This window comes from Oryzias latipes, chromosome 9 (assembly GCF_053564925.1).
Source record: "Oryzias latipes strain Hd-rR chromosome 9, Olatipes_Hd-rR_3.1".
Taxonomy (NCBI): domain Eukaryota; kingdom Metazoa; phylum Chordata; class Actinopteri; order Beloniformes; family Adrianichthyidae; genus Oryzias; species Oryzias latipes.
This window is the reverse complement of record NC_136245.1, coordinates 18,499,043-18,512,382: the sequence shown is the minus strand read 5'-3', so window position 1 is coordinate 18,512,382 and position 13,340 is coordinate 18,499,043. Positions and strand designations below refer to the sequence as shown.

General features: G+C 38.6%; 1 protein-coding gene across 2 annotated transcripts in view; it reads right to left on the bottom strand.

Annotated features, from left to right (window-relative positions):
* rtkna (rhotekin a) overlaps window positions 1-12,785 on the bottom strand; it is a 60,661-nt gene extending 47,876 nt beyond the window's left edge. Inside the window, exon 1 of one of the 2 annotated variants that reach the window (XM_023958544.2) lies at window positions 12,367-12,785. In XM_023958544.2, coding sequence (XP_023814312.1) covers window positions 12,367-12,477 — 111 coding nt within the window. In that variant the 5' untranslated portion in view covers window positions 12,478-12,785. The remainder of the gene's footprint in view (window positions 1-12,366) is intronic. The other variant, XM_023958547.2, reaches the window with a different exon arrangement.
* Window positions 12,786-13,340: the final 555 nt, after the last annotated feature.

Genomic DNA, 13,340 nt, shown 5'->3' with positions numbered 1-13,340 from the left:
AGGGAATTTATTTACATGATGTGCGGCTTTTCTCAAAAGTAAGTTTGCTGCTCTGCATGCTTTGTTTGTGACTCGTTTCATTTAGAACAGTTAGAAAAATTAGAGATCTATTGAAAAAAAAGGACCAGGGGGCCAGAAATTCATGACAAATTTCCACTGAACTCAGTATGTGTTGCTATGTTAAGATATTGCTGTTCAAACTGTATTTTTAACTTCTGATGACCTCCAACTGTCTTTTGTAAAATAGCTAGCATTTTCTACTTTTGTTGTGCAGATGGGTTTTTTTGTGTGGAAAATTGTTAAGGCAGGGAGACTCAGTGGAGGCCTCAAGCAGCTGGAGCTGACCAAAAAAAAAAAAAGGAACAAAGAAACCAAACTGTCATCTTACCCCACTCTGAAAACAAAAGCCCACCACATCAACCAAATCAACCTGGACTAAAAAAAAAAGCTAAAAAAAATGTGTGTAATTCTGATCCAACCATATTTATTTTTAAGTCACATGTAAGGATAAAGGTGTCTTTATCTTTATATACCTGTGTATACACATGGAAGATAAAATAACCTAATTTACCAGAGCAAACGATCCTTTTAGGCTTGTTTTTTTGTGCCCACATTAAATGACACAAAGGTTTTGATTTTATTTTTTTCCACACGTTTCCACTGAAAAGTACAGGCCAGACACCATATTGAAGTGACTGACATGAGAAAAGTCTACACAAAATCATATCTGACTCAACACAATGCTCATTACATGACTGTTTTACACTGGCGCTGGGTAACATCTGTTCATGTCAATGACACCAGTGCATGACGAGCTGTGAAACCAGAAGTTTCAGAGTGAACCCCCCCCAGAGGTCAGTTTTCAGTTTTATAGCTTTAAAAAAACCTGTTCTGACAGTTTGAAAAGTGTAACTCAGCACAGAGGCAAAGTAACGATGCTGTAAATCTCATCAGCATCAGTTTCACTGTGACAAATCTGCCTCAATGATCCAGATTTATACTTGAATTTAGGCAAAGGAGAGGCAATAATGTCTGCACTTCCACTCTTGATCATCAAAGCTTGAGTAATCTGGAGATTAAAAGTCTGGCGTAGAGCTGCAAAAATGCAAGAAATGTTTTTCTTGTGGAAAGACAATCCTTCCGTGAAGGAAAGGACGAAAGCGCCACAGCTTATAGTTTGGTCATTGAAGCATCAGAGCAAAGATGATCTTGTATCAACATTACTCCTTGTGTAGTTAGCTTACAAGACAAAAAAATAAATAACTCCAGTGGTCAAACACACACCTTCGAACGCAGTTGACCAGTTTGGCTACTTCCCAGACTCAGCGCTGACTTTCAAGAACGCTGCCTCAGCCGTTTACACGAGTCTGCAGCAAGTCATCACTCTGAAGGAATGGACACCTCAGTGAAAGAGAAACTGGCTCGTTAGAAAATTCATCTCCATCGATTTCTGCTCTCAGAGGTTTACAGGCTGTGCCGGATCAGCAGATGTGCGTGAATTGAGGAGGATGTGGGCAACAAGGCAATTCATTGGAAGGTAAGTGTGAGAATGATGCTCTAAAATGACTGTTTAAAAACTCTGATGTGAATTTAACGTGTATGCTAATTATAAAAGGTGAACATGAGAAAAATAAAAAGAGTATATTCAGCTTCTAATGGAGTAATGGCTCCCTCTACAGAACAGCAACGAGAATAGCACCATACAGTCCCTCATGAGGCAAAATCTAACAGAACAAGAAGTGTTTTCACATTTGTGTTGTTCATTTCCAACATTTCATGCCTCACAAGAAGAAGTTTGTTTCTGTTTCTGGCTCATAAAAGAACAAAAATGATATGTTTCAGAAACAGAGAGGCAAATGAGAGGGGAAACAGAATAACTCTTTAAAACAAGCTGGCGGATTTGACCCACATTTGTCTGCTATTTACCCACATTTTCAGGCTTTAAATGAGAGGCCACTCCACAAGGTTGGCCCCTGAAGTGAACACACATTTCAAAGACTGTGAGCACAGACACAAGTCTGGTCATCTGCTAAAGCAATACATGTACCAGAACACATCAGGCCAAGAGACACGCAGGAAACTACAACTCAAACTGTCACAATATCATAACATTTCTGCAGTTGTGAGGGTTTTGCCAGAAAAAAAACGGAGGAATCTCTGGTAAATTCCTTAACAAAGACGGAAGGACTAAAATCTCTTTTTTAGGTCATTTATTCTTTTTTATTTATATACTAGCTAACTTAAAAATAACATAAATCATTTCTTAAACTCTAAAAATATGTATAATTAACATTGTTAAACTTTTTTTTTCATTCTTAGCAAATTTATTTGGTTTAAGTCAACCGGAGAAATGTGTCAAATCGTTTCATTTAGGCATCACTAACAACAGACTCTGACATAATTATTCAGTTAAAAAAACAGCGATAAAAATTTATACTATTAATCGTTAAACATGATATCAATTTAAATATTTTTTGTCAATGTATGAACCTATTACCGTACTTCTCCTGCAGATGATTAAAAAAAACTGAAAAAAGTTTTAAAGAAGTTTTAAGTGTATATTAGGGATCTTATCTCATCTTACAGTCAAACTAAAGGCCTAAGAAAAAGTCAACGCTCAGGATATACCAGAAAAAAAAGAAGAAAAAAGAAAAAACAAGGCAGAAAAAACAACAACATAATGTTGCAGGATGAGTCAACACACATTCTGTCTCAATGGCCCAGTACTCACACACAATAATAAATGCAGCGTCGCATTTGGGCAAGGACCAGCATATTTTAGAAAAGGTGGACATGCATGACAGCCTCATCTGCTCTCATGAAGTCATAAACTTGTGTAACATTAACAAAAGCAAACACACTGTACATTTGCTTGTTCAAGAACCCTATCCGCATTCAGTAACACTGTCTTCAAATCAGAATTACAAAATCTCACCCTTTGTCTATTCCTTCAATTGAGATGTTTTACTGCAAAGTCATTTGGCAGCCATAGCAACGTGAAACTAACTCTTTTTTTGTTAACCTTGACCTTTACAACACATCAGTTGCTTGACAAAGTTCCCCAGAAGAAGATATGTGGGTGATGTCAGTGCTTCAAATGGAGCTCAGACAGACTGCACAAAAGGAAAATGACAGTTTGAATCAGTGAAAGAACAGAAACATACAGCTTACCTACTCTTCATTCATTCAAGCAGATACCTGTAAACATTTGTTAGTATTGATTTCCTCCAATGCACATTCCTCCACATGAAAGCTCGGCCCTGACTCTATCTATTTCACAAAGTAGTCAGGTGGTCATGTGATGCATAGAGCGAGGGATAAAGAGTCCCTTTGTGCAGAAAATGAAAGAACAGACTCACAGAGAAAAGAAGGAATATAAAGCCTGATATGTGCACTCTTTAGTTCTTCAACTTAACTGAAAGTTAAATCTTTTAATTATAATAATGATTATGATGTTTTTGGGCAAAATAAAAAAACGGTTGTTTTCTAGAACATAGTTTCTGCAGAGCGGCAGGAGTTCATTAGAAATTTGCCTATAAATTGTGGGTGGGACTGTTGGTGTGGAGTAAGCCTGTTCCCTTCCAATCATCCATCTGTTTATGTGCTCTCCTGGTAGCTAGCCCTTCACAACTCAATCTAGACTGTTGAATTGTTGGCGCAAAAGTAAACCTCTGTTTATAACCCATCATCCCTTTGTTTAAAATCTCTCTTACAGCCCCTCACAACCCCAAGCTAACATTATCGGTGCAAGAAAAATTAAGAGCAATATCAGAACTACCACGCAACAGTTTTGAGCCAGATGCCAGCTCTGATGGGGAAAACAAAGGTGTGCATGATGAGACCACTGCGCCTGTCTACTGGCAGAGTGGTCTCCAACCTTTATCAGGCCACGGACCAGGTTAATGTTAGACAATATTTTCACGTACTGGTCTGAACATAGCCAACTTTACATTTAATATCTATTATCTTTATTTCGGTTTTGGAAAAAGCTACTTTTTCACAACAAAAAAATTTAATAAAAAAATATCCAAAAACATCATTTGATTTTTTTTTTTGCACATGACAAGGATTCAGTGACGGAAAATTGTTGATTTGTAGAGGTTAAAGTCACGTGACGTCATAACAGATGGTTGTGGTGAACAGAATCCTGTAATTTTCCGAATTAAAACTTCCTTTAGTATGAGAAAAATAAACAAAACAGAAGTAATCAAAACTAGTGTTTAATGTGCATTTTTTTTTTTGTCTGCTGCCTAGTACCAAGTGCTCTAAGGACCGGTACTGGTCCGTGACCTGGGGGATGGGGACCACTGAACTAGCAAAAACATCTGAATGGAGCGGAGCAGGGAGCTTGTGGCCTGCCATAATAACTTGTACGACACACTTCTGAGCTTTTACCAATGGGAGTTTGGTATCTGCCTCTGATTCACAATAATTTGTGTAAAGAAATACTCAGAAATGCAATTTTATGTTAAATTGTCCTCCATCATGAGAAAAATACCACAAGAACATGTTAAAAACACCCAAAACACAATTTTCATTGGAATGGGTCTTTAAGCTCTAATACTAGAATGAACACAGAGTGCAGAGCAGAACTTTAATTGCTATCATTTTTAAACAAATCTGGTCTTTGTCTATGTAAAAGACTAACTAAGACTTTCCTGCTCTTCTGTAAAGTGCAATTCCAGTTGGATGTGACAATTTCAGTAAGATTCAAAGGAAAAAGATGAACAAAATGTCATTACTTTTTAATATTTCTCCTGATCCTTCTCCTGGTCTGTTATGGGAGTCTTCTACTCTCGTAAAAACGTGAGAACCGCAGTCTTGTGTGAGTGAGCTGAAAGTGAAAATGGCCGCCCGCAACTGTAAGTGTTCTGGTTTGCAAATGACATCGCACTGGAATCTGAAAATGTATGTTGATGAATGAAAGCCTTTTTTGTGTTGAGGGTAATCACTAGATAAAAATGACAATGATCAATTTACATTGTGTTCTAAGCTCAGTTGTTTCAAGCTTCTGTCAGGAACTGCAAAGAGAAACAAAGAAAATGGAACAAATTGTAAATCACCAACATCTGTAAATGGAGAAAAACATAGGATTCCTTTTTTTCAATCTGGATCAGGAAAATAGGTTAAGATTTAAATAGTGGGAAAAAGGACCTATATTGCTGTTTCATCAGGGGACTTGAACTGACATAGTGGTATGGCCCAAATAATGTGGCTCCCCAGAGGAAGAAGTGAGTAGAGTATAACAGACTCAGCTCAAGAGGGCAAATAAGTAGGATTAGAGCTAATGCAGTGCATGTTTTTACATGATCCAGGAGAATTACACCATTTTTCTGGATGCTTCATTTAAACTCTAATCTAGTAAACCTCTTTAACACCTCTTTACAGGGATTCTTTCTTTTTGTTCCACTGTAGAGCTAAACCAGACCAAATGCTTTACCAACTCATTTAAACCAGGTGGTAAATAAAAGAGAGACAGGTTTGATAATGCATGGTGGAAGTTTCCACATTTCAGGATCTTGGGGCCTATCCAGTCATTAAAGATCCATGAAATATGTTGCTGTCTGTCTACACAGGCAGGCTGAGCCTGGAACAGGACAGTGGAGTGAACAAAGCTCTACTGTCTGTGTTTAACAATGGACTTGCTCAAGGAAACGCTGCCTCTTAGTCACAGTCTGAGTTACCATACGCGTGTGTCACACTGCAGGGTTTATAGATCACTAGCAGCGAGTTCAGGACATCGCAGCATTCATTCACAGAACTGAATGGCAGGGAGGGGGTGCCTGGTAAATGTTCTGACATGTATGAAGAGGATGACACATGGGAACTGAGCGTGTGTGGGTGACTCACTTCCTGTACGTGAACACATCTACTATTTATGTCTGCTTCTTTTTCAGGCCCAAATATGGTAGTTAATGACAAAACACATATATTAAACTGCACAATAATTGCTAATCAGAGATGACAGACATTTATAAACAGGTCGATGAAACAAAGTGACGCTCGGCCTTTAAAAAGAAATGTCCACAGGGGAAACACATTTACTTTGTTTTTAAACCATAGTCATCTACAGACAAAACCTGAAATTATTTTTCGAAATTTAAGTTTTATTTCAGATTTAGACACCTTAAGAGCTAATATGGGACTTTTGGACAAAAAAGCTAGACAGCTGCTCTGCTTCAGCATGTAGAGCCAAATTACTAAAAGGGGAGCACAACAAGGAACCAGAATTTGAACCTTTAAAGACCCACTCCAATGAAAATGGTGATTTTGTAGCATTTTGTAGCAAATTTTTTTTTCATGATTAAAGTAGGACTTTAAGAGTTCTGGTTCATACAGACCAGTTCCTCTTCTAATCAACCTGTCACCTAAATCGAAGACACCTGTTTTAACTAAACATCTGTACAAATTATACCTGTCCACAGAAACAACTCCAAACTCTCCAACATGGAAAACACTAAAGTGCTTTCAGTGCATTTAAAGTCCCACTCCAATTATATTTTGATCTGTTATAAAGACATTCCAAGTGGTCTTTTATTTTATGATTATGTCAATTTCAGACAAAATCCAAAACCTGTGTTGTTTTCCAGGACATAGTTTCTGCAGATTGGCAGTAGTTCATTAGAAATTTGCCCATGAGTTGATGCCGGGACTGTTGGTGTGAAAATAAACCTCTGCTGATATCCCATCTTCCCTTTGTTTACACTCTCTCTTACATCCCCTCACAACCGTATGCTAACATTAGCAGTGCAACAAAAATGTTGAGCAATGTCAGAGCTATCCGGCAAAAGTCTTGAGCCAAATGCCAGCTTGGATGAGGTAAACAAAGACGTACATGGATACATTTGTCTGCAAGCGGATGCATCAGAATGGGGCGTAGCAGTGAGACTTTGGCCCGCCCATTTCACATTCTTCGTCACAAAAGAGAACTTTTTCAAATTTCTTTTTATCATCTGCTCTGATTCCTCCTGATTTAAATAAATACTCAGCCATTTAGTTTTATTCTTATTTTTATTTTTATTTTATATATGTCCTCCATTCTTCTTTAAGGGAGAAGATTGTACAAGACCACAGCAGCATTTAAAGGTCATGGAGTGGCCCAACCAGTCTCCGGATCGCAGTCTTTTTGAAAACTTGAAAACCTGGAGAGAGCAGAAGCTCAGAGGTGGCAAGCAACACCCACGAAATCTTAATGATTTAGAATAAATTTGCCAAAATTCCTCCTAACGTGTGCAGAAACCTGCTCATTAACAATAAGACGCATCTGATAATAGGGGTTTTGCCACAAAATTTTAAGAGGGGTTTGAATACGTATTTCCCCCAATGAAATGCTAATAAATGTATATGAATTCTTTTAATTCCTTGATTTTCTTTGTGATTTTTCTAACCTACCATTGGATGACAGACTGCCAATTTCTTTCTAAGTGGACAAACCCATAAAATCAGCAAGGGATCAAATACTGATTATTATTATTAATGTGCATGTCTTGGTTATACCTTTAAAAATCTAATCCCTGATAAACAAACATTGTAAATACACTAGTGGTAGTGAGTGACAAGATTTTGCTTGGTCTCCACAAAGTACAACTTTAGAGTCAGGGAACGTGGCTCGAAAATACATTTTCATGGGAAAACCCACACAAAGACGAAAAAAAAAACAAGTGTGTGTGTGTTTAGGTGCTTAGGTGTGTATGTGTATAGGGAGAACTGGAGGGGGGTCAATAGAAAAAAAAGGTCAATTTGTGAAGCTCAGCAACAAGAACACAATGCGCGTGTCAGATGGCTGTCATGTATCTCTTTACGTCTTTCACAGAGAAAGTGATCATTTTAACTTAAGCTGTCATAAAAAACAAACAAAATGTTGCATAAATAACAGATACTGTTTAAAATTAAAAAAATAAAAGTCTGTTTTGTGCCTTAAAGTATACTAAGGACTTGTTTTATCTTCTCTATTTTGCTAAAGAGATCAAATCAAGCACAGTGGACCAACTGCTAATCAAACAGAACATTGGTTGAATTTTACCTTTTGTTTGGACAATTAAATAAGACATGTCCTTCATTCATTCACTGGAAACATGAATGTAGACACAAGCCTATTTGAAGGGAAAAAGTTAAATATTTCCTTGTTAGACAATCTCTCAGCATACCAAGGCCCTCAAGCAGAAAGCTCCAGTGGTCCAGATTTGTTAAAGTATGAGGGTCTTAGAAGGGGTAACATTTCCCTGGCATCTCCTCTGTACCCCTGCAGTGTTCAATATGCCAGAAAGCCCTCAGGGTGCAAACAAACACACACACACATACAACTCCATCCAGGCCTGTCTTGGCACTGCACTTGTTCAAGAAAACAATAAAGTAGAGTGCATCCATTCTTTAGAACCCTCAGGCCTCAGAGCCATTTTCTGGCATTCCCTGTTTTAGAGCATTGGCTATTTTAAGGATTCAGAGCCATGATGGTCTTGTTGTTTCCTTGGTTTTCAGAGATGCCTTGAAAGTGAGACCCAAAGGTTGTTTCCTTATTCCCCATGAGTTGACTTGTTTAACCTTTCACAGTTTTTTGTATGCAGGGAAGAAGAAGGGATGCGCTTACATGAACAGGCTTGGTTCATCTCCCTCTGAACACCAGCAGAAACCACATGTGGGAGGCAGCCGAGCATGAGACGGCTTAAAGACTGGCTCTCCACTGTGAATTGTAAATCAGTTCAAGTGGACTAAATATTAAGTCACCAAACATGGAGGGAGGCAACACAAGGATGCGGTCCACTCATGCAGTAAAAACTACAACATTTACAAACAAAACACTTAAAAATGTACCTTAAAGCATCTGATTCTAATGCTGTACCACGCTTATTTTACTTTAAGAGTTGCCATATTTTATTTTTTCAGAAGGGTTTGTATACTGATAAAATCCCAAATGAACACAAATGCATGAGAAAGGTTCTGGCAAGTTTGATTTACAAATTTGCTTTTTTAACATTATTATTATGAACATTTTAAAAGTGAAATGTTTGTGAAAACCACATTTCACTTTGGAAATGTTCATAATCATATATATTAAAAAGGTAAACATGGTAAAAAATAAAATAAAGCAAATGACTGAGTAACAGCTGTTTTTTCTCAATAGATATCTATTGAGATATCTATAGAAATCTCAATATAGATATCTCCTTCCTAGGTGGGAGGAGGAGTTAATCAGTCCAGTTCTCTCATATAGTCAGTGATTATGACTCAAATATCTTTTTTACTTGTAATCTAATAGAATTTGTTTGGATTTATAGTAAGTAGAGGTTGCGCATGTATTGCACAAAGAATTCACCAGAACTAACCAGAATGTGGCTGTAGTTACGTCTATATTTGGTGCCCAGTTTTGAGAATGTGTGGATTTACAGGGTGGAGGACGCCAGAACACCAAAGCTAACCACACAGCAGCCACAAAGCTGTTGAACCTTTTACTCAAAAGACCCAGCAGATTCCCAGATCTTGCCATCCACTCCCAGAGGCTGGGAAAATGTGGGTAGACGGGTGCGTCATCACACACACCTAACCACTTCCTAGTTTCTCAGTGTGTAGACTATAGTGTGATCCATCTCTCAACAAAACATGCAGAAATAGAGCTTTGACATGAAGCACATTCCATCTCCTCCCTAATAATAACTGCATCGTCTTGCTCGGGTGGCTTCAGCTGAAACAGCAAAGTGGCTGTGGATGGAGGCAGTGTTTAGCCTCATGCAACAAACTGAAGAGATTTAGGAAGCATGTGTTATATTCTCCCACTGAGAGCAGCAGGCAAGGAAACGACAGGAGGGCTGCACAACGGACTTTGCCAAAAGCTGCGAGTCCCTGACAACATTACCCCATCCTCTGCTTATGCAAACGCAGCAGAATGGTTCAGCTCCAGACTCTTCAGTGACGCTGAGGGAAAGCAATGGTGCAGCTAGGCCTTTTATGGATGAATACCCTTCAAGAGCTAAAACATTTATCATTTATTCACAATAAAGCTTGACGTCAAAGCCTGTCGACTGAAATAGGCTAGGTTTTAAGAGCCACCTTCCAAACAAGACCCTTTGCACACTCACGTGATGTTTTTCTTTTTCTATAACTTAAAGACCTACTATGGTAAAAATTGTGTTTTTGGTGTTTTTAACATGCTCTTGTAGCATTTTTCTGATGTTGGGGGATTTATATATATATATATATTTCATCCTATAAGGAAAATTAAGCTTAAAATGGCATTTCTGAATGTTTCTTTATTCAAATCAAGGTGAATAAGGAGGAGCAGACAAAAAAAAGGCCACAAACTCCCTGCTCCGCTCCATTCTGATGCATCCACTTTCAGGCGATTAGATCCATGGACGTATTTGTTTTCCTCGTCTGAGCTGGCATCTGGCTCTAAACTGTAAGGCTGGATTGCTCCAATATTGCTCACTATTTTTGTTGTACCAGTGATGTTAGATTGGGTGTGTGAGGAACTGTAAGCTAGTGGAAGAATGTGTAAACATAGAGCTCTCAGCAACAGGGAGGGGAAAGGGAGAAGGGCTTGCTTTGTGTCAACAGTCCCACCCACAGCTCAGAGACGAATTTGAATGAATTCCTGTCACTCTGCAGAAACTATGTCCTAGAAAACAGCACAGTCTTCTTATTTTGGCTAAAAACGGCATAATCACAACTGAAAGACGCTGGGAACGCATTCAAAATAGCTAAAACAAAACGATTGGAGGGGGACTTTAGGATGTTTCAAGACTTTGTTTAATATATAACTTGAAACTATGACTATTTACCTGAAAATACAGGAAGTGAAACTTAAGAAGAATGCTTAACTGTGCTTCGGTTTTTGAGAATTAAATATTTGGGGGTAAAGAAAACTTTAAAGGGATGTCCACACAGGAGGAATACTGGCACAAACATATAAACAAGATGTTTCTTGGCTTAAGACATACAGGGGGCTTTCAGGGCATTTCATTGAGATTCTACACACAGTTGCCACAGTGGGCAAAGAGAGTCCGAACAAAGAGTGAGCGGAAAGTCCCAGTTTCTGAAAGAGGATCATTAGCATTAGGGAGAAAGGCTAAAACACAGATTACTCTTGAATGAGAAGCAGATTATAGAATTAAGAAAAAGCAATGATTTCTGATATAAAGGGGTAGCTAATGTGCGTCCTCGTACAGAATTTGAAATGCATAACTAAATGTAATTTAAAAAGGTGAATATGGAAATTCTCTGCAACTACTTCTATAGACATGTTCAATTAAGGTGTGTAAAAAACATGTTTGCCTTAAAATAAACAAATGTTCTTGTAAAAGTCTGTTTAATACTACTTGTGGGCTCTAATACATACTTAGTCAGATGACTCAAACTATAAATAAGACTGACAAAACATGAAACCATGTGTCTGGAGCGATGCCATGCACTGCTGGATGCTGGTGCATCAGAGTTCCAGACTGTTCAGACATCAGATCAGATTATTCTGGCAGCAGATGACTGCGATGAAGCATCAGATCAACCAGCGGTCAGCCATGCTTTCATGGTAAATGGTAAAGAGCACAAACTGATATTGCAAATGCCAGGCCTCGCCTCTTCCTTTCTTTAAAGTTTAAAAAACTGATTTAGAGAAGAGAAAAGGATCAATACTGCATCCTTGACATTCCTTTAGCCAACCCTTCTAATGAAGTCTCCTTTCATTTAGCTTTTTTTCCCTCCACTTTGACTAAAGAACCCCACTTGGAACATGCAGGTTTCAAAACCAAAGCACCGTAAATGTTCAAAAGCTGACTTTAAACTGCAACCCAGTTGGTCCGCAGAAGTGGACCAGATGAAAGTAACAATCATTTTTAAGAGAATAAGTTGTAAAAACTGATTGGAGGAGAAAGTTGGTGTAAGCAGTCTGGGAAAAAGGAGGAGTTTGCATTAAAGCAGCAATACTGAAATATAATTAGAGGTTCTAGTCGCAGTTCCTCCTGCTCTGAAAAACGGTGGCTAATGGGAGGCAGATGCAGAGGTTCTGATCCAATGATAAACAGCTGGAAGGATGAACAAACTGCTTTTGCTGAACAGTTTGAAAGAAGTTAAACCCATAAGAGACCTAAAAATCAAAACGCATCTAAAGTTGATCAAATTAGAGAACAAATACTTAGGATTAATCATTTGAACATAAAAAGGTTGTGTTTGGCATGAAAGAAGTTCAACCCCAGCATGAGGAGCCTTTAAAGTGACCCACAATAATCTTTAAAACACTTTCATGTCTGTGCAAAAGCTGCAGATTTGTTAGGAATCTCCCATGCAGTAACACGCATGTGCGTAAAAGCCAGATCAGAAGCGCAGGAGGTGCCTCCAGCTGTTGATGGTGATCATCCACGCGCGATAGCGACCCACCTGTGATGTGTCCGTGAAGAGGCTCTTTCTGAACTTTCCTCGCCGTATCTCCATTTCCAGAGCGGAGCCCCGGGCAACGGTGGCCCTCGCTGTTTGATTCCGACAAAACATCTGAGTGAGTGCAACTCCTCCTCCCTCCCACACAACAACTTCTCGGGAAGGAGACTTCACAATCCACCGTCAGCCTAAACTTAATCCAAATTGAGGAAACACCTTCAAGAAACTTCCGAGAAGAGCTGATCCTGTTGAAGAACAAAGATCCAAACCGGAGGAGTGTCCCACGCGTGGCGAGGGAAGCATCAAACCCTGTCCCACTCACAAGGAGAGGGGGAAGAAGATCACTTCATTCAGAGAAGCAACTTTTATTTTCCAAACAGTATGGGGCGTCCAGCTGTGACGGAGGGGACATCCCAAGTGGGGAGCTGCTGAGATCCGGCTTAGCGCCGTCCTGTCTCCGGGGCCCTCTACCGGTGGCAGAGATTTACTGCTGCAATTTGAAGCCCTCTGTGGGCCAGATTCTAAGGCATCCAGCGAGCAGTGAGGCCCCTGGGGCTTCTCTACGATCCATTATTATCTCAGAGCAAGAATGGCTCCTTTATAGATTCAATAGATTTGCCTGTTTCTCCTTATTTCTTTTCTTAATTTTAGTTATAAAGGACGATGCATTGTAAGGAATCCTGTGAAAGACTGGTGGAGAAGTTTCCAAAATGTACTTTCACCTAGAAACAGCTATGAATCAATAGACCTCTAAGGAAGAAGTTAATTAAAAGGACAGTGAAAAATCAAATCAGTTGCATTATAAGGGAAGAACAAAACAGAATATTGGATTTGATAAAATTTGATGTTTGTTTGATTGGTTTATTTCAAGCATAATATATATATATATATATATATATATATATATATATATATATATATATATATATATATATATATATATATATATATATATAAAACGTACATTTTAACCAATT